Consider the following 18,849-nt stretch of genomic DNA (forward strand, 5'->3'; position numbering starts at 1 on the left):
GACGTTTCACGAGGTTACTCTCTGCTTCCAAGTGGCCAGCTCAAAGGCTGGGGGTCTGGAGTTGTGGTTGAAGGATAGAAGAGGCAATTCATTAGGCTGGGATATAATTTGATTCAGTATTTTTCCCTGCAGTGTGGTATCTATAGAAGGATGCCAAGAATCAATACTTGAGTCTGTGTGTCTTTGTTTTCTTATGTTTGGTTTTTACCTGGCTGTATGACATATTTCCTTTTCCAGGAAAAGAAGGTTCAAATTTAAGGTAAAGCTGCAAACACAAATCAAATATCTTGGCTCTAGATTATTTAGTTTCTGAGATTTTAGGGGCGCTTTCACGCCTTTATTTTAGAGGACGGGGCAGTGGATAGAGAAGGAAATCGGCAGGAGAGTGGGAATGGCATGTGGGAAAGGGGCCGAGGGGAAGCCCGGGTGTCCACTTTAAGGACTACAGCCTCTGTACATGGGGTACGCGACCTAACAGCTGAGCCAACTGGCACTCTTTGGTGTTAGAATAACAAAAACAAAAAAAAAAACATTGCTTTTCATTCAGCAAAATGTGAGGAAAGTTAGTTAAAATGTGTTTCATTTCACACCCTGTGCATCACCACTGTGCACTGCCTGTCTGCACCTGTGTCTGAGTTTGGAAAAAAAAAAAGCATCTGTAGATCTGGGCAGTCAGTCTTTTTTTTTTACTGCTATGAAAATGATTAAAGTGAGAAAAACAGGCTGAAAAGGCCATGTTGACAAAATAGTTCTTTGTGTATGTGATTTGCAGTCAAAGCTTCTGTGATCGACCTTCACGTTTTGTTGATCGTGGCTCCCCCTGTGGTCAGAGCTGTACATAGTATCTCTTTGCTTATCTTTGTCCTGTACATGTTTAAGTAGTGTTTTCTGAGACCAAACCTCATCTGGCTTCCTTTTAACAGTCCAACGTATCACTCACGGTTCATCTCTGCTGGGAGAATGTAAACAATGGCTAAGTGTTGTTAATTGCCTCGGCTGGCCCCAAGCCGGTCGCAGGTGTGACAGCCAGGCATTAAAATAAGTTTAGAGAAATGGCCGGTCTTATTCCTGATGGTCTTGTTTGCTTTTTGTAAGTCATGTAGAGGGATTTGTATTTATTTCAGCCTGTTTTATAACCAGCCAAAAACTCCTCGAGGGAGCTTTAAAGAAAGGAACTCAAGTCAGATATCAGACTACGAAGCATATTGCAAAAGCTCACAATTGCTTGAATATCGTTTTGTGACTCTAAAGTATCGTAGTGTTATTGTATCTTCAGGCCTCTAGTGAATCCAAATATCCTGCTAAACTGCTGCTAAAGCTAACAGGTTGTCTTAATGTTATGGCCTCCTGTTGTCTCTCTTGTAAAAAAAAAAAGAGAAACTTGTGTCTTTTACGACAGCCTCTGATCGCTCCCTGCAGAGCTTCTTATAAATAGTTTTTACGGGCAGCACCAAAGCAAACAGCGGTCCAAACTTGTGCATCGCTCACTGTAGCGGCCGTTTTGGTCACAGTTGAATACAGGGAAACACCCAGCATCCAGGCACACACGTGTACACACACACACACACACACACAAAGGCACACACACACACACACACACACACACACACACACACACACACAGACACAGAAAACCCTCTGACGCTCGCCGTTTTCACCGCTTTCAGCACTTTTTCCTGCTGTGCACACAAAACCTCGCACCTCAGATTTTTTTTTTTTCTCTCCCCCTCCAGCCTTTTCTCTTTCACACCCTGAACACCGCACTCCCACAGAACACACACAGAACACACACATACACGCACCTTGCCTGCCTTTGTCTCTTCTTTAATGGTGTGTTCATTAAATAAAGCAGTTTTTTACGGGGGGGGGGGGGGGGGGGGGGGGGGCTGGACTGAAAAGGGGGAACAGGGTTTGGAAAAGGGGAGCTGGAGGGGTGTGCTGTTGTTGCTGGCGGACAAAGAGTCTCTCTGTCGGGTGGTGTAGATGAAGGATGGTGGCTGAAAGAGACTGGATGGCTGTTGAGGCTGTTTTGTTTTTTGTATTCCCCTCGATGGGTGTGGCCTCGGGCTGGATCACCTGGAATCAGACAGCTGACTGTTTGCTTACAGCGCACAGGACTGCACAGGCAGACACGATGGAAATGTCAAATTCCTGGTTGTTGTTTGTCCCCTTTTATGCACACAAAGAGAGTATTTTCTAGAGCTAGCACTATTACATATCAAATGTTCTATTGTTAGCAAATGATCACTTCCGAGGTACTGTGTGTGTGTGACTCCTGACGTGCTCACAGAAGTCTGTCATGGCTGCCGCTATCTTTCTGCTCCCTTCTCTTTGTGCTTCGCCTCCGTCTCTCACACACACACACACACACACACACACACACACACACACACACACACACACACACACACACACACACACACACACTGAGAGTAAAAAAGTTGCACATAAACCGGCACACTTTGTAGCACTCAGATGGTTTTAGCTGCAGGTCTCCTCTTCAACCTGCTATAAATCTCCCCAGCTGTAACGTTCAGGAAACCTTTGAAACAACCAGCAAATTACCTGCTGTAAAAACTGACTAGCACCCTGGCGCAGCGTCGGACCCCTCGCCAGCTCTCGCGGCACTATTTTTATTCGGCGAGTCCTCGCAAAAGACCCCCCTAATTAAAGCCTTTATGTCACTATATGTTATTAAAGTCATAAACGCAGACAGGCACACACAGCTGGGGGTTTGGAATGTGTGTGTGTGTGTGTGTGTGTGTGAGGGAGCTTTTTATTCATATTCTGTTTTGAAGGCTCCGGCTTGGATTAAAGTTTTGTAATACAGAGTTTTAAAATGATTTAACGTTACTGGAAACAAAACGGTTTGGAGGGGTTTTTGTCTGTTTTCCAGAAACATGATTGAAGAGCGAGTATGCCTGTGACTCTGGAACCACTTTGAGGTGATCTGGACCTTTCGACGGGGCCTTTGCTAAATTGAGTCTGAAGTGTTTATAAATTCTCTTAAAGCTTTTATTCACGGCCTTTATTCTTGACTTATTGCCACGTTGTTTTTTTTTTTGTGTGTGTTTGTCCCACTTCCAGAATCCACGCTCCAGCTCCCTTAAAGATCTAATAGAAAAAAAAGAGAGTCATGTTTGCTTGATAAAATTAAAAAATATTAACGGCAGTCTGTTTTATTGAAGTGAAGGAAGCAGGAACAACAGAGCAGCGTTTGTCAATGAATATTCTTGCAATAATTAGCTTTTCTTGCCAGAAGGAGATCTGAACTCAGAGAAAACATCCTAAAAAGAAGAAAAAAAGAAGACAGCCTTTAGCTCTCGCTTGTCGAGCACGTCTGCCAGGACGGTGATCAAACAGCTCAACAGCAGCAGTCTGGGCAGGCGGGGAGGTGGGGAATTAAAGCTCTGATCTGTTTTTTAATCACAGCTCTGCTCGTCTCCGCTTCTCTACATCTGACACCAGACAACTTAGCAACTCTTAAAATCTGTCATCCTGGTATGAGGTGGAAATTCCCCAAATATTTCCCCCAAAATAATGGCTGTGCCAGGGCAGAGAGGCGTGCCATGACACATGAGCCTGTGTCCTTCTCAAACGGATATACTAGTGCTTTTTTACAAATACCTTTTCCAGGGGCTGTAATAACTCTCAAGTACACGATAAGGAAGCTTTACACAGATGGATGAAGAACATACTTAAATGTCAGCTCTGTTTAGTTTTCTGTAACAAGTCTCGTACTTGGAACTGTCTTAACTCTGTGAGGAGCGCTGAAACAGTTCAAGTTAAACTAAATGATCAAGCTTGAGATTCATTAGAAGATGTCAATTTGACATATATTACAGCATATTTGACAGCTTTGGTTAAATGTAAAAACTAGCATCTGTTTTTATGTTCAGAGGAACTAAATCGACAGACTGTTAAACACACTGTTTAGTTTTATTATTCAAATCTGAACATGCACATATAAAACTATATATATATATACAGTATACTCACAGTATATATCTATAAAGCTACACAATAAGACAAAAACATACATCTCAAATAACACAAGATTAACGACAAGCTTTGATTAAACAATGGAAATAAACTGGACATCAGACTTTAATATGACTCCGGATGAAATGTGCAAAATACACCGGGATATACTTATAAAATCAGAGGTGGGTACAGTTAATCAAAAACAAATCAATCTGTTAACAAAGACGTCAACTTGGATAGCAGTTAATCAGTTGATTCCGTTAATTATAAAGGTTAACAGGTATTATCAAAACAATAACATCACCAGCTTTGGCATTGTCAAAAGATATGAGTTCTGAAGAGGTCATGAAGACTAAGAAACACTCTAGAGGCGCTCTGGAAGTACGTAACGTAGGTCAAGCAGCATTTCACAATAAAAGAGACTGACATTTGCCTCGTAATTCTTTGAAGCTCTCTAAAGTACAGGAGGCGAAATGGTCCTACGCAGGTTGTCCTTGATCCATCTTACTCTCTAAGAGTAACGTTAACGGAAATCAAATTAACTGGAAGTTAAAAGTTTCAATTTTTGTTTTTCAAATGAATGTCCACATTAAGAATTAATAAAGCGCAGTGCAAAAAAAACACCTTATAGATTCAGGCTCTAAAAGCTTAAAAAAACATGTTTATTTTCATCCCTTTTGATACATTGATTGAAAGGGGAAAACGATCTTTTGCATCGTCTTACTAATTTCTCCTATAAAATGTGTCAAACTCATAAATAACATTAAAACAATGGGATTCAAAACACATGCTTTTGGGATGGCAGAAAGTCAAATGCAGCTACAAGGCACCAAACTGAATCTGTTACTGAGTTTCAGGCTCTTGTGAAAAAGTTTATGTGACGTTAAGGTTGTCGAGAATTTTCTAAACCGAGCAAAACGAGAGTTAACCAATTCAACATTTTGATCCAAATAGAGAAATTCAATACCAAAGCAAACATCGTCTTACCGTCCAATATCCAAACATCCAATAGCTTTGACTGATTATGTAAATATGGCAACTGTGTTGGAAAGGCCTCATGGGGCTTTATAGGCCATAATCAGTTGTATTCTTTCATTTCCCTCCACATGCAGATTTGAAAGTCATTGTTCTGATTGTTCTGCACAGTGTGCACACTGTTGCAGCTCATACATTCCCTGTGTGCACAGTAACACACTGAATTCCTTTGCATATAAAACTCCTGCACACAGTCGCCCCCCTCCTCTCCCCTCTCCTCTCCTCTCTTTGTTCTCATCTTTGCACTTCTCCTCTCTCTCCCCCCCCCCCCCTTCACCACCTCTTTATGCAGTTCCCTTTGGTGTTTCTCAGCTCTCACATATAGACCTGACTGGTGCCGCCGAGGTTCGATCCCAATTCCCCTCCTAGCTGTTGCCTGGGCCTCATTCACAGACGCTGTTGACTGGCAGCGTGAATGTCCAGGCCTCATGTTTCACTCTGTGCCCAAAACCTTTCCTCCATCAATCATAGACGAAGAAAAACATGTCAAAGCTCATGCATGGAGAGTAGAGAGGAGAACGTTAAGATGTGAATGAAAACTGCTTCTTGTTTTACACAAACTGTAGTAATGAAGCTGTTTTACAATAAGCACTCTTAAGAAACATGGTGTAGCCGATCATACTGTATGTATTAAACAATACAACTCTCTCCATAGATGTAATATACAGATAGACTGTTGTTTCAGTTCACCTCATTCAGTTCAGACCTTGATTTACAGCAGTGGACAAAAAACACAACAGATAAACAGAGAGGGCAGTGCAACACAACCTGATGGAATACAACCAAGAAAACTGAAAAAATGTCACTGGAATGGTAGCAATATAAAAAAAAGTGCAGTCGTGGTTTAAAGAAGATGAAGTGCATTAACTGCATGAGCAAGATACAAAAGTTTGTATCTGTTGCGCTTGGCCCTGGGCAGTCTGTACCTCCAACCAGAGGGTTTGTCAAGAGAGGGGGGCAACAAACCCCTGGGCTAAAATATCAGTCATTCATGCGTTCCTAAAATAAAAGTACTATAATAAGTCAAGAAGCAGAATGTAATCTTGATAAACCATGATTATTTTTAAGATATCTATTTGCAATGTAATTAACTCCAATAAAACGTCTGTAAATGTTGCAATGAACTTCATTGTGTGCAAGATTGTTTTTGTTTGCTTTGAGACATTTTTTGAGATAACAGAAAAAAATAAAAAAACAAAATCCTTTCTGTTGTGGAAACTGACATGCTCTTTGTCTCGCTAATGAACAGAGAAAAAGTTTGTGCTTTTAGTTCATTATATTTAGAGGCTGGTAAGAGTTTCCATTGCAGTCAAAGGCTAACTCATTAAGGTGATTTAGAAATGAACAAATGAACCTCGAGAGACAAGATAATCAATTTGTTATTTTAAAGTCACTCTGTTTTGGTACTTTTATTTTCTTGCCGTGACTGGTAGGTCGAGCAAATTTACCCGTCACTGCAAAAAAAACAAACACACTGTATTTGGCAGGTGACTGGTGCTAATTTCCAACCCTGTTTCACATTTAGTCATGTAAATATTATTCTTTTCTTAATATGTTTATTGTTGATATTTAATGTTGTACCTGTACATATGAGAGCACAGCTCACCGAAGTTCAATTCTTTGTGTGTGTAAGCATACCTTGCCAATAAATCTGATTCTGATTCTGAAACATAGAAACCATCCAGCAAATTAGAACGAAAAGTAAGAAAACAGAGCCTACAAATTATCATTGGTATTACAAAAAAGATTTTAATGTGATTTAAAACAACAACAACAACAACAACAACAACAAATATCCTCTTTACAATGAGTTAAGAACACCTTTGATTAATGAACTGTACGCTCAAAAGCCTGAAATGTTCTGGAGCAAAGATGATGACAGGATGGAGAGGTTGTTTAATTCTAATGTCAATAAGCCGGCCATGTTTCTCTCTAACGCCTGGAGGAAACGTCAGGATGGTTCGTTTCATTAGTATTGTTATTATTAAGTGTCTACTTTTGTTCTTTGGTGTCTGTGTATTAATTATGGTGTCTTGTAAGCCTGTTTTGGGCTGGGCATATCGGTCATGCATGATACAATAATAAAATCATCATCATCACAACATCAACAAGGGAGAAAATAGCAAACTGTTGCACAATGCCTGTGCACCTATTTCTGGTAAACAAACACTGATGCTGCAGCGCTGTATTGTATGTCCTCCTTAAAGCTTTTATTTTCTAGCTAAAAAAGTTAGTGATGAGCAGGTGGTACTTGGCTGAAAATATAATTACAAGGTGGTTTATGATTGCTAAGAAAAGAGCTGAAGAACCACTAAGGTGGACCACTATGAACATACAAAAGTGCAGAAATCAACACGTATGAAATGAACTGCCACAGTCGATTTCTATCCACAGCGCAGTAAGGCGAAGAATAAAGGTTCATTTATTATGAAAGAAAGTTTTTTCAAACTTCTACCGCAACCCTTCTCCATCTTTCACCATTTTTGAATCACTAAAACATCCATATTCAGACGGCGATGGTGCTGACTGAGTAATGTTCTCTTGAGTTACAAGGAGGGGGAGAAAAGAGCATTAATCCTCCAGCCTATAGGGTCTGTGAGTGCAGCGATTTGTCCGTCTAATACAAACATTGGGATTGGACTAGGGACTAATTCCGCCCTGTGATTTGAACTGCTTTAAATGGAAGTTACAGCTGCAGATGTTTCCATATTCCAGATGCTACAATTTAGCTGTAATTGCAAGTGTAGCCTCAGAATGAAATACTGGTCGTAGTTTTATTACTAGAAAATTGTAGCCATGTTAATGTAAACTTTTAGAAACACACCAAAAAATTGGGGGGGGGGGGGGAACTGTCCCCATGATGAGTAACACAAATACAGTAAATCAGTAGTCTGTGTCGTCCCCAAATCACTGCCCGACAACCAGCCTCAACCTTCGGTCTATGTGGTGCCAAACACCACCCAATGCCCAGCCTCCACCATCGGACTGTGTCATCCCAACCACCACTGTACGCCCAGCCTCCACCATCGGACTGTGTCATCCCAACCACCACTGTACGCCCAGCCTCAACCTTCGGACTGTGTTGTTAATCAACACCACCACCCGACGCCCAGCCACCACCATCAGACTCTGTCGTCCCCACAACCACCGCCATCCTCATTCATGCACAGCCTGCTCTGACCTCCACCTCAGCGGCAAGGAATGCCAGCGGTTATGAATTGGCGCTATACAAATCATGATTGCTTGATTGCTTGATAAATATGGGAGCAACAAGATAATAATTCTGTTTCCATAGTGGATTTAAAAGAATATCTCTATGAAAGATGCATGTTTAAAAAAAAAAAAAAAACAGGATTTTATTTGTAGAGGCTTCTTGACTTTGTTTCCTTTCATCAGACACTATAAATTATTCTGCTTTTACACAAAACTGCAGCACTGACAGGCCTGAGGGGTTTAAACTTTCGACATGCGGCGTATCCCATGTGTGAATTCTTCATGTTACTGTGCTTCCCACACGTCTGTCTCCACACCTCAGTGTTTCCTTCTTTATCTGAGGGGCAGGTGGGAGCTGTTGGATTACCTGAAGCAAAACCGTTGCTGGTTTGGCCCAAGATAGAAGAAGAAAAAAAAAAAAAAAAAAAAAAAAAAAAAAGCTCTTGACATGGTGCAGGTGCAAACGTTTGAAAAAAACAAAAAAAAACATTTTCTTTAGCGGTGAAGGTTTAGGCAGAATGTGACTCAAGAGAGGAAAAGGGGATTTCACACACAGCTAAGTTAGTTTGTTTATCGCTGCACTCACGGACGCTTATGGCAACCTACAAACACACTCACCTCGTACACAGCCTGTGATTCTCCCACACAAAGACAGACACACAAACACAGAACTGAATGGGTAGCTGAAGTGTGCAGGTCCATCATCGCCTCGATCAAGAAAGCAACTTTCCTCCCAGGTTTCCACAGAGAGGCCTCTAAAAGGGCTCTTACCAGAAAGCAGGGCACTTCAGAGATGTCTCAGTCAACTAGAGCGCGGTGAATAATTCAGAGCAAACTTCCACCATGTTGCCATGTTGCCATATGTGCGGAGAGTTGCCTCACATGCAAGGCTTCACTGGTGTGTATTAATAAGTCAGTTGTGCTGATGTATATTTATATATTTGAGTCGCTGTGTGTGATTTCTGGGTTTGTTTTGAGTTCTGGTCACTTGACGCCGTCTGATGTGATGCAAGATGTTACAAAACAGCCATCAAATGAGCTGTAGCTGGAAATATGGGAAACAAAGTTTGAAATACGGAACAATAATAATAATAATAATAATAATAATAATAATAAGATGAATAATCTGAAGCGTATGTAAATACGCACGTAAACAGGGCTGGGAATCTGTGGGTGTCTAGCGATTTCGATAGTTGGGGTCATGATTCAATTCAGAATCTATTTTCGATTCGAAACGATTCTGGATTCATGATTTAAAGTCTATTTTTGAATGAGTACATACTTCAGGATCTACTCCAGTCATCTGTGAGACTGGCTGCATTTCTTGCTGCTCCATTTGTTATTCTACTGAGTTAAAGAGTACAACACATCATCAATAGCCACACAAGAGATCACATGTACCAATACACACACACACACACACACACACACACACACACACACACACACACACACACACACACACACACACACACACACACACACACAAACAGAAAACTATTGGTATGCTTGGGAGAATAGATAGGTACTACAGTATATCCATGTTTTATACAGTCTGTGGTTCATTGTTAGAATGTTGAACGTTGAACAAAACGTGTTTAAAATGTTTATTGATTCAATATCTTTGGGTTTTCAGTTGTGGCTTAACAACAGGTCATTCAGAGAGGTCACCTTGGGCTCTGGAAAATGTGACATTTTAGAAAATAAAACTATTTGAAAGAGCTTAAAAACAGTATGCTCAGGAATGTCATTTACATTTGCGTTGCTTTTGAAGAACAGCGGTTGTACTTGTTTTGTTCTTTATTCTCATACGTATCCTCTTCTGTCTCTCAGCCTGTCCCTCGGGCTTTTTCAAACCGACACAGGGAGATGAAGCCTGCTTGCAGTGTCCCATCAACAGTCGCACCACCAGCGAAGGCGCCATCAACTGCGTCTGCCGGAATGGATACTACCGCACCGACTCAGATCCTCTCCAGATGCCCTGCACAAGTATGTATAGTACTGAAGTGGTTAGATTTGAACCCTAACTTGACACTCCGCACAAACACTTACACTACACATACCCACAAAGCCTTTGATGTCGAATATGAACTCTTTTGACACACGCACATTTCACACCCGCGAGCAGAAGAGCCCCGGGTTCAAAGGACAGTGGTGGTCTGTGTAACTGCAAACAGAGAAACCCTGTCAGTGCCGTCCCTCACACGAACATGACGCTGACATGCTCATAGTGTGGCTGTCCACAGATCTGACCCTCCTCTACATCACACAGTCCCCGTACTCCAGGAAAGGGCCGGGGGGTTACTGGGCCAGGGCGCGACGCTTTGTGAAAGGGCCAGCCCGGAGAAAGAGCCCGGGCGACACTCTCTCTTGTCATGCCAATGAAGCTGTTTGAATTTGAATTTGAATTTGATGCTGACACTGAGGTTGAGGAAGAGAGAGTGGAAAGGATAGAGCAAAGTGAGAGAGCGGGGAGGGGGTTGAGTACGAGGGGCGAGACTCGTCGAAAGAAAATGAAGAAGGAGAGGGAATTTGAGAGCGCTCAGAGGGGTTTGCTGCATGTGAGAAAGACGGAGAATCGGCGCTTAGAGTGTGGTCGATCTAAAACAAAACAGGGGTGCCGGAGAAGAAAAAAAGGCCCTTTCAACATTGGGTAGTGTTTTTTCCCTCACTCTTTCCCTCTCCGCCTGTTGAAAGGGAGCGAGGAGGGAAGAGATTTGATGGCCTCCAACAAAGGAGATTTGCATAAGCCTGGCTCTGGGAGTCGAGCAGCTGTTGTGAATGAGAAAGCGGCAGCGTCACGTCACCCGTATTAAGCGCAGCAGGGCCCGGCCTGATTAAAGCCAAGGGAATGGGCCCATCAGAGCCGCCCCGCCAGCTAATGGGGGGGATATTAGTCCTCCTCCCCGGGAAGGAGATGCCAAAGAAGGAGTTATGTTTCCATGTATGAGAAACACCAAGAAGTGCACTCCATTGGGCTTCCTTCCAGAGCCGGAGATCTGTTAATTGCCGCCAATTAAAAGGAGGTTAAATAAGAAGTGATCGATTCAGATTTAGGATGTAGTGGGCGGAGTGGAATTGTTTATCTCATTAGTCCCGGAGGATTCGTCTTCCATAATTAGGTGCACATGTCTGTAGAAGATAAACACTTCCCATTGTTTGTTTGTGTTGCCTGTCACTCAACACGCAGCGGCATGTGGAAAAGTTTCCACCCCCCGAAAACGCCGAGCTGCTGAGAATGTCTCGACAGGGGAAACGGTCGCTTTCTCTCCGCTGCAGTAAACCTATGCGCGAGCTCCATGAGAAAAACGTCAGGAGGAGATGTTAAGAAAACACTTGACAAAGTGGACAGCAGCATGAAACATGAGAGATGTAAATGGGCATCTCAGGGGGGGAAGAACTGCCAGCTTACAGTCGGCTCCGACCTTAAAGACGATGAAGTATCTCTGAGAGTTTGTCTTCTCCTGTGAAGGGGTTATTTAAGCAGAGGTGGTTATTCTGCCCTCCGTGTTAACACAACACCAATATTAATAAGCAAAATAAAAGTCTTCTCTTGTACCTCTTTCCTGTAAGCTTCTAGAGATTTTCTTCACATCTTCATAGCAAAGAAATCCCTCAGAAGTTACAGAATAACACTGCCAAAGAAATGTGCAGAAAACAATAGTTTAAACTCTTAACTCGGTTTGTTCAGTTTTCCATGTTATGGGATGTCTTTAAGCAGCTTTAGTTAGGGATTATACAATAACAATGGAGAACACAAACTTTAAACGTGAAAGCGGTTGAAATTTAGTAGAAAACCTAAAGACAACAATCCCACCACTCTGTAATCCCAATTAGACCCCTGGAGTGTCTGAGCGTCTCCTTGCCCAGTGTCGGGGAGGGAGGTTTTTTTTTTTTATTTTAGCCCACATCTTTACTGTTTTCATTCACTCTCTGGCCTCTCCTCAGCCTCTTGTCCAGCAGCAACAGGCAGCTGTTTTCAGTAAAAAAAAAAAAAAAAGAAAGAAAAAGAAAGCTCTGATAAACCGACTGTACGGTACCTGCTCAGAACCAGATGGCAGTCAGACAAAGTTGGCAACATGTGAACATGACGGAGCATTTAGAAGCCAAAAGGAGTCGTATATTTCCCCTCTGGAGTTAAGACAAAACAGAGCTAAAAGGACACTGAGAAATGACGTGAATCACAACTAGGGCTGTCAGCATTAACGCATCAAACGTGATGCTATTGAGGTCAGAATTAAATGCATTCATTGTATTAAACGCGTGCTATTTAGTTCCTGTAGGCGCTCTGTAGCTTTGCCATACGTCTGACCGCAGTGTCTCCCTGTAGCCACAGTGACGGTAGAGAATGATACCTCACGGCTCAGTTAACAAGTCAAAAGTAATATCCACCTTGAGACATCAAACATTTCACCTTTTTAATGTTCCTTTTGGCCTTTTGTCTCATTTCCATCTGTAAAAAGTTCCTTTTTACTTGGATTACTTAAAGTCTTAACCTTCAATCTGCTGGAGGTTCCTTTTTCTTTCAAAATAAAAGCATGTTTGTATCTAAAAGGGAGTTAAAGTACGGTGAGCTATAGTCAGAACAGAAATTCAAAATAAAAGCCTTAAACAACTTACAAACATGCAAGTAAAATATTGAAATTCAGCGATTAATCAGTATTTAAAAAAAAGATCAGCATTTAATGGAGAGAATCACAAGATAATTTTTTCTGTATTTTCTTGATTTGCAACTAAGTTACTGAGAACATATTCATTAATGTTTATTGCTTAATTGTTTTAGTCTGTGTCAAGCTATAGGCTTGTGTTTTAACAATTGATCTGAGGAAAAAAAAATTTCAAGAGCAGAAGCTGGCTGGACTAAATGCATAAAGAGCTGAGGTCGGATTCGAAACCCACGGCCGCTGCAATGAGGACTGTACCCTCCTCCGTACATTGGCTGTGCGACTTAACTGCTAGGCTAGCTTCCCAATTTCTCTCTTTCTTTCATTCTTTTTTACTTTGTTTTTTTAATCTGAAATAAAGACCCTTAAGAGAACTTGACAAAACAGAATTTTTCTACCTAAAATAAATTTCCTGTTTTGGTTTTATCACTCTACCTTTAACTTAAAATCATCTATTGTGTTTTCCAGCCGTCCCATCAGCTCCTCAGACCGTCATCTCCAGCGTGAATGAAACCTCCGTCATGCTGGAGTGGACGCCTCCTCGGGATTCGGGCGGCCGGGAGGACGTGGTCTTCAACATCATCTGTAAGAGCTGCGGTGGAGGTCGTGGAGGCTGCACGCGCTGTGGGGACAACGTTCAGTTTCTGCCCCGTCAGCTGGGTTTGACAGAAAACCGGGTCTACATCAGCGACCTGCTGGCCCACACGCAGTACACGTTCGAGGTGCAGGCTGTCAACGGGGTGTCAGATCAGAGCCCGTACTCCCCTCAGTACTCCTCAGTCAACATTACCACTAACCAGGCTGGTAAGTGGGCCCATCTGTCTTTTTCTACACTTAATATTCCCCATGTGGTTTCCTCTTCTGTTCCCTCCGTCTCTTTCCACATCTATTTCTGTATCGCTCCTCTGTCGCTGTACTGTACCTCTTCATCACACTCTTCTTCAACAAGCACATCATGCACCGAGCAGAAACCTGCATTAAGTAAGCTGCTTCCCTCTCCTGCATGGTGATGTATGCAGATGAAGAGCTCTGAAATGGAAAGGAGAGTGCTGTTGATGATGTGACAGACAGAATGTGATGGCCTGCTGGTCTTTACTCTGTGACCTCATCATCATGTCTCTCAGACTGTGAGTGCAGTCAGACCTAGCTGCTGTCTCTCCTGCACTGCTCACTGATTTTATCTCTATTTCCATGCACATATTGTAGTTTTACCTTAAAGCCACTGGAAACCTAAATCTACATTCTACTATGTGGAAAATGACATTATGTACACACTAAGCATCTAATAGGTAAAACCAAATGTTTCCAATCCCAGATTTTCCTATTTAACGCTAAAATCAGCAGAGATAGGAGGTACCACATTGTCCACAGAGGGCGCCAAAATCAACACAAACTGAAAGTTCCTCACAGGAGCTTTAAAAGTAAAGTCAGAAGTCAATGTTTATTGCAGCTTGTAAATACAACATTCAAACTGGGACCCTCCTCTTGGGCTCATCACCACCAGAAGCGCACACCCAATGCAGTGTTAGCATGTGGATGTACTGCTTGGACCTTGACTGCAAACTACTGAGAATGTTGCAATTGTTGTAATGGAAAAGCCAATAATTGAGCAAACTAGCACAAGCTAACCGCCATGTTCGGAACCTGTCAGTCAAACAAAAAGGAGACAAACTCTGAGTCCGCGGGTGAAAGCCAACCCAAGGTTCACCCTCGTTTCCGAAAGAGCTGTGGCGTTTCGCCTCACTTTGCTTAAATTCTTTCTTCTTTGCCGCTAGGTTCGCGTCAGCAAGGTTGGTCTGTTTGAATTGGATCCAATTGCTGAATTGAATCCACTCCTAAACTCACCTCATTGGCTGGGGGAGACACATCCCCTCCCCACTCTGAAACATCCTGAGTCGACCAAAAGAACAAAATACAGGAAGAGGACAGGGTCTTATGGAGGCCCATAAGTGATGATTGAGTGGCATTACTTTTGTAAAAGTCAATTATTGTTTAATTTTTTAAGGAAAAAGCTACTGACACTATCTTTAAGTATCTGTAAACTCTCCTGACATTGAGTCTAAATTGGGTGTGTTTAAGCTTGGATATTTATTATATAGTCAGTGTTTTTCCTCTATAACAAACCTGCTTGAGCTACATTATGTTGCTTCTTGCATGTCTGCTTAAAGATGTCATTAATGTGACACATAACATTGATTTGGAAATGTTTTTTTCCAATGAAATTGTCCCATAAAGTGTAAGGTTGAGACATTATCAGTGGCAAACTCTATATTCTCACAGTTTCTTATTTTAATTTGATAGATGGAAAATTTGAGACTGAATAAACCCCAAGAATCACAACAGATTCTCTTTTTAAAAACTCTGTTGATATTTTAGTTTTCATGAACCAATCTTTAAACACTGCCACAGCCAACACTGTTGTCCTTTTAGTGAAGCGCATTATGTATGAGCTACTTCTTAGACCTCAAAGAAGCCAGGATTCCAATATTACCTGAGGTCTATAGAAAAACAGGTGCTTGGTTGACGTTTTTGATCTATAGAGAAATCTACCTCCCAATGTCCTCCAGCCTCTCCTGTAAGTATAGGAGCTGTGCATGTTTTCCCCTATGTGGCTGTAGTCGAAGTCGGCATTATCTCTAATTATTTCACAGAGGCAGCAGCATTGATTTGCTCTTTAATTGTCTCTATGAAACGCATCATTTGGCGTGCGAAGCTTTTCTCCCCCGAGCACTGACAAGCAGCGGGAGTACAGGGCGGGCTTTATCTTTGCACTGGCTTTGCATCCCATTAGCAACATACATAAGTGCCTGTCATCCCTCATCATCTATCCCCCTGCACTGAGGGCAGTCTTCTGTGACTGAGCTTCCTACAGCACAGTAACACAGTGCTTTTTATTACAACGGACATATTGGGTTTTGTTTAACTACACTCTCACTCTCTCATTACTTTCCTCCGGAATTCCCAGATGTCGGCATGCCTACACGGAAGCAGTCAAACAGAGAGGGTATACAAGGGTATATAACTTGGATGAACACATTTAAAGAGGAGATTCCTGCACGTAAATTGACCCTTTGTCGCAAAATGCCAGTGTTTACAGAAATCTGTTGGTGTAAAAGCTCCATAAAGCATCCGGTTACAAAGCTCCAACTCTTAAGTCAAAGTAAAATGGAGGCCTTTATTCAAACGGCGACCTCTTTTTATTGTCTGTTTTGATTTGAGTCACTGGTGTTGTGGGTTAATGAGGGCCTGTGAGTGCAGTTAAGCGTTGTAATGAGGCCCCTGCCCCGCTCTTTCTCACTGGGCCACAATAAGTCTGCCACCCCAACCCTTGGCTTCTCTGCTTCCCCCTGCCGTGGGGTCCTGGCGGAAATTGGGGGGCTCCGCGCCCTCTCCACTGAAGTGCCCGTCACTTTGGATTAGGCTGCGAGAGCTCCCGTCCGAGGGAGCTGTGAAAAGAACTGAACTCTTGCTTGGCTCCCCAACTCCAGACTCCCCCCCCCCCCCCCCCCTTCACCCTGCAGAACCAGCTTCACCCCTGGGACTTGGGAGATTTTGCAGTTTTTTCAGCGAGGGCCAGGGTCAGCAGCACCAGGAGCCCATAATTGCATCTGGTTTGTGAGGCTTGGAGGTTACATAAACATCGTGTCACCCCTAATTACCTCAGGCGGATCTCTGCCTTCCCTCTCTTACACACAGAATTAGAGCGTTAGATGAAGAAAAACACAAACCAGACGGAGAGTTTGAAATCTCGTGCTCGTATAAGTGTGTGATTCAGTCAATCAGTTAACACCCATTAGCCCAGAGGCTTGAGCGCTCGAGAAAGCGACAAACAAAATAAGTAAATCAAAAGCGAGAGGCGTGAAAACGTCTCATTTCTCCTGTTGGATGGCTGCCGTCTTCATCTTTGACTTGTTGGTTGAAAGTTTTTTTTGGGGGGGGGGGGGGGAGGCTGTGACACGAGACGTGAGCTTAAACTTCTCCCTCACCGTACCCAATCAGGCACCCACCACACTCTATCACCCACAGGGCTTATCCTCCCACTCCGTAGGTGGTTGGCGACAGTTCCTCTGCGATAAAGGACGTGATTGCCCTGGAAAGTGCGGCGCTTGATTACACACTGTAATGCCACACAAAGGGAGATGGCGTGCTGAACGGCATTCAAGCCTGTTTTATGAGCATATGACTAATTCCTCCTAAGTTGCTTTGTGTTGGAAGTGCCTCCAAGCCATTTTATGATAATGAGTAAGAAGAAAGCCATCTATTTTGGCATGGCTCTGTCAATAGAATGTTTCTCTTTGCAGGACTGTATATGAGCAGAGCGAGTGAGTGAGACTCAGATCTGATGCTTTCTGTCAGTGATTGAGGGGGTAAACTATACTGTGACAAGGTGAGACATTGATGTAACTGTGTCTGACAGGTGAGAGAGTGGAGACACAGGACCGCTCTGACAAACAGGTGACCGGTGACTTTCGGAGTTTGAGAAAGTTTAGGAAAAACGATAAGGAAGAAAAACCTGTGGTGATTCTTTAGGAACTACTCTAATTACAGTGATTAAAACTTTACAGCTGCAGTTGTAATAGATATTAAACTTTCCGTTGAATTGAACAAAACTGATCTCAACATGCAGGATGAACCTCTTTTAAGGTCAAGAGCTCGTACTTTAACAGATGAAAACCACAACCACACCACCATTTTTACTGTATTTACATTCCAACTTGTTAAAGAGTTGATTTAAAATCTTTTCCACAGGATTTGTTACCCAACCTTAGCAGGTATTTTCTTTCAGATTATTATTTGAGTCCAATGTTTCAGTTAATATGTTGACCTTTTGAAATACACACTTTTTTTGGTGGGTCATTTTCACCTGTTTGACAAACCCAAATGGAAAAGCTTGTAAGAGAAGTTCTTAAAGTATGTATGTGGCTTCATTTGGAAGGTAATATCTTCTAGGCTTTTAAATGTTTAACATATGGATAAACCACATAAACAAACAACCAAAACCATTGACACATACGACAAGTGTTTTAGTCTGTGTATTTGTAAGTCACAAGAAATGAACAGTCTTGAAGCTTGAATTACATTAGAGCAGTGGGTTTCAGGTCTCTGAAATGTTAATGTAGCTGATCTGCACAAAGAGTAAAAACATCTTCAGGGCAGTGAGGGACTACACAGGTGCGGTTTTGATTACCATCTGCTGGACTAATAATGTATATTTCTATCAGTGAAATTCCTGTTTTGTTTGTGATTGTGTATTCATGAAAAGTTCAGCCCGCCTCGCCCCATGCTAACCTGAGCAGATGGTACGTTTCAGTCTCTCGTCGGGTGCTGGACGGCGGCTTGCTGTGAAGCTTCCAGGTTTTATCTTTTAAATGTATTCCCCTTGAGTTTAACGTTGTTTTTAGTTATTGTGTCATTAACCTCTTTTTGATAACCTTCATCTCTTTTATATGGAAGTTTGCTTTTGACTTAGCGCCCTTCTTTGTCCACCTGTAAATCTGCAGAGCGGAACAACCTCTGTTTGTGCATCAAAATATTACATTTTTGCAGCCGAGAAATCTCTGGCGAGGGCGTAGGACAGCCTAGCGGTTCATGTCGTGCTCCCCATGTACAGAGGCTGTAGTCCTCATTGCAGGAACTGTGGGTTTGAATCCGACCTCGACCCTTTGCTGCATGTCATCCCCATCTCTCTCCTCCCAACACTTCCTGTCTCTCTTCAGCTCAGTTACACTGACTGTCAATATGTTGTGACCTTGTATTTGAACATAAGATCTGTTTTTTCTGTTGCTCAACTGGTTTTACTTCAGCCATGCATAAAATCCATTTAGTAAACACTTAGTTTCAGTTTGAACGTCCTTATATGGTGCTTTGCTTTCAGTTCACTTTCCCAAGGCTGTGTTTAAAATGTCAACGATGTTTAGATGGTGCGCTTAATGTGTGATTATGTCTTTTTTTA

General features: G+C 42.4%; 2 protein-coding genes across 6 annotated transcripts in view; one reads left to right on the forward strand and one right to left on the reverse strand.

Moving 5' to 3' along the window:
* Positions 1-18,849, reverse strand: part of ece1 (endothelin converting enzyme 1) — a 516,542-nt gene that overhangs the window by 296,973 nt on the left and 200,720 nt on the right. The window lies entirely within an intron of this gene.
* Positions 1-18,849, forward strand: part of ephb2b (eph receptor B2b) — a 164,722-nt gene that overhangs the window by 105,107 nt on the left and 40,766 nt on the right. For all 4 annotated transcript variants that reach the window (XM_061041154.1, XM_061041156.1, XM_061041155.1 and 1 more), the window contains exons 4-5: positions 10,066-10,221; positions 13,365-13,700. In XM_061041154.1, the coding sequence (XP_060897137.1) occupies positions 10,066-10,221; positions 13,365-13,700 (492 nt within the window). The remainder of the gene's footprint in view (positions 1-10,065; positions 10,222-13,364; positions 13,701-18,849) is intronic.

Source organism: Labrus mixtus, chromosome 7 (assembly GCF_963584025.1).
Source record: "Labrus mixtus chromosome 7, fLabMix1.1, whole genome shotgun sequence".
Classification (NCBI taxonomy): Eukaryota; Metazoa; Chordata; class Actinopteri; order Labriformes; family Labridae; genus Labrus; species Labrus mixtus.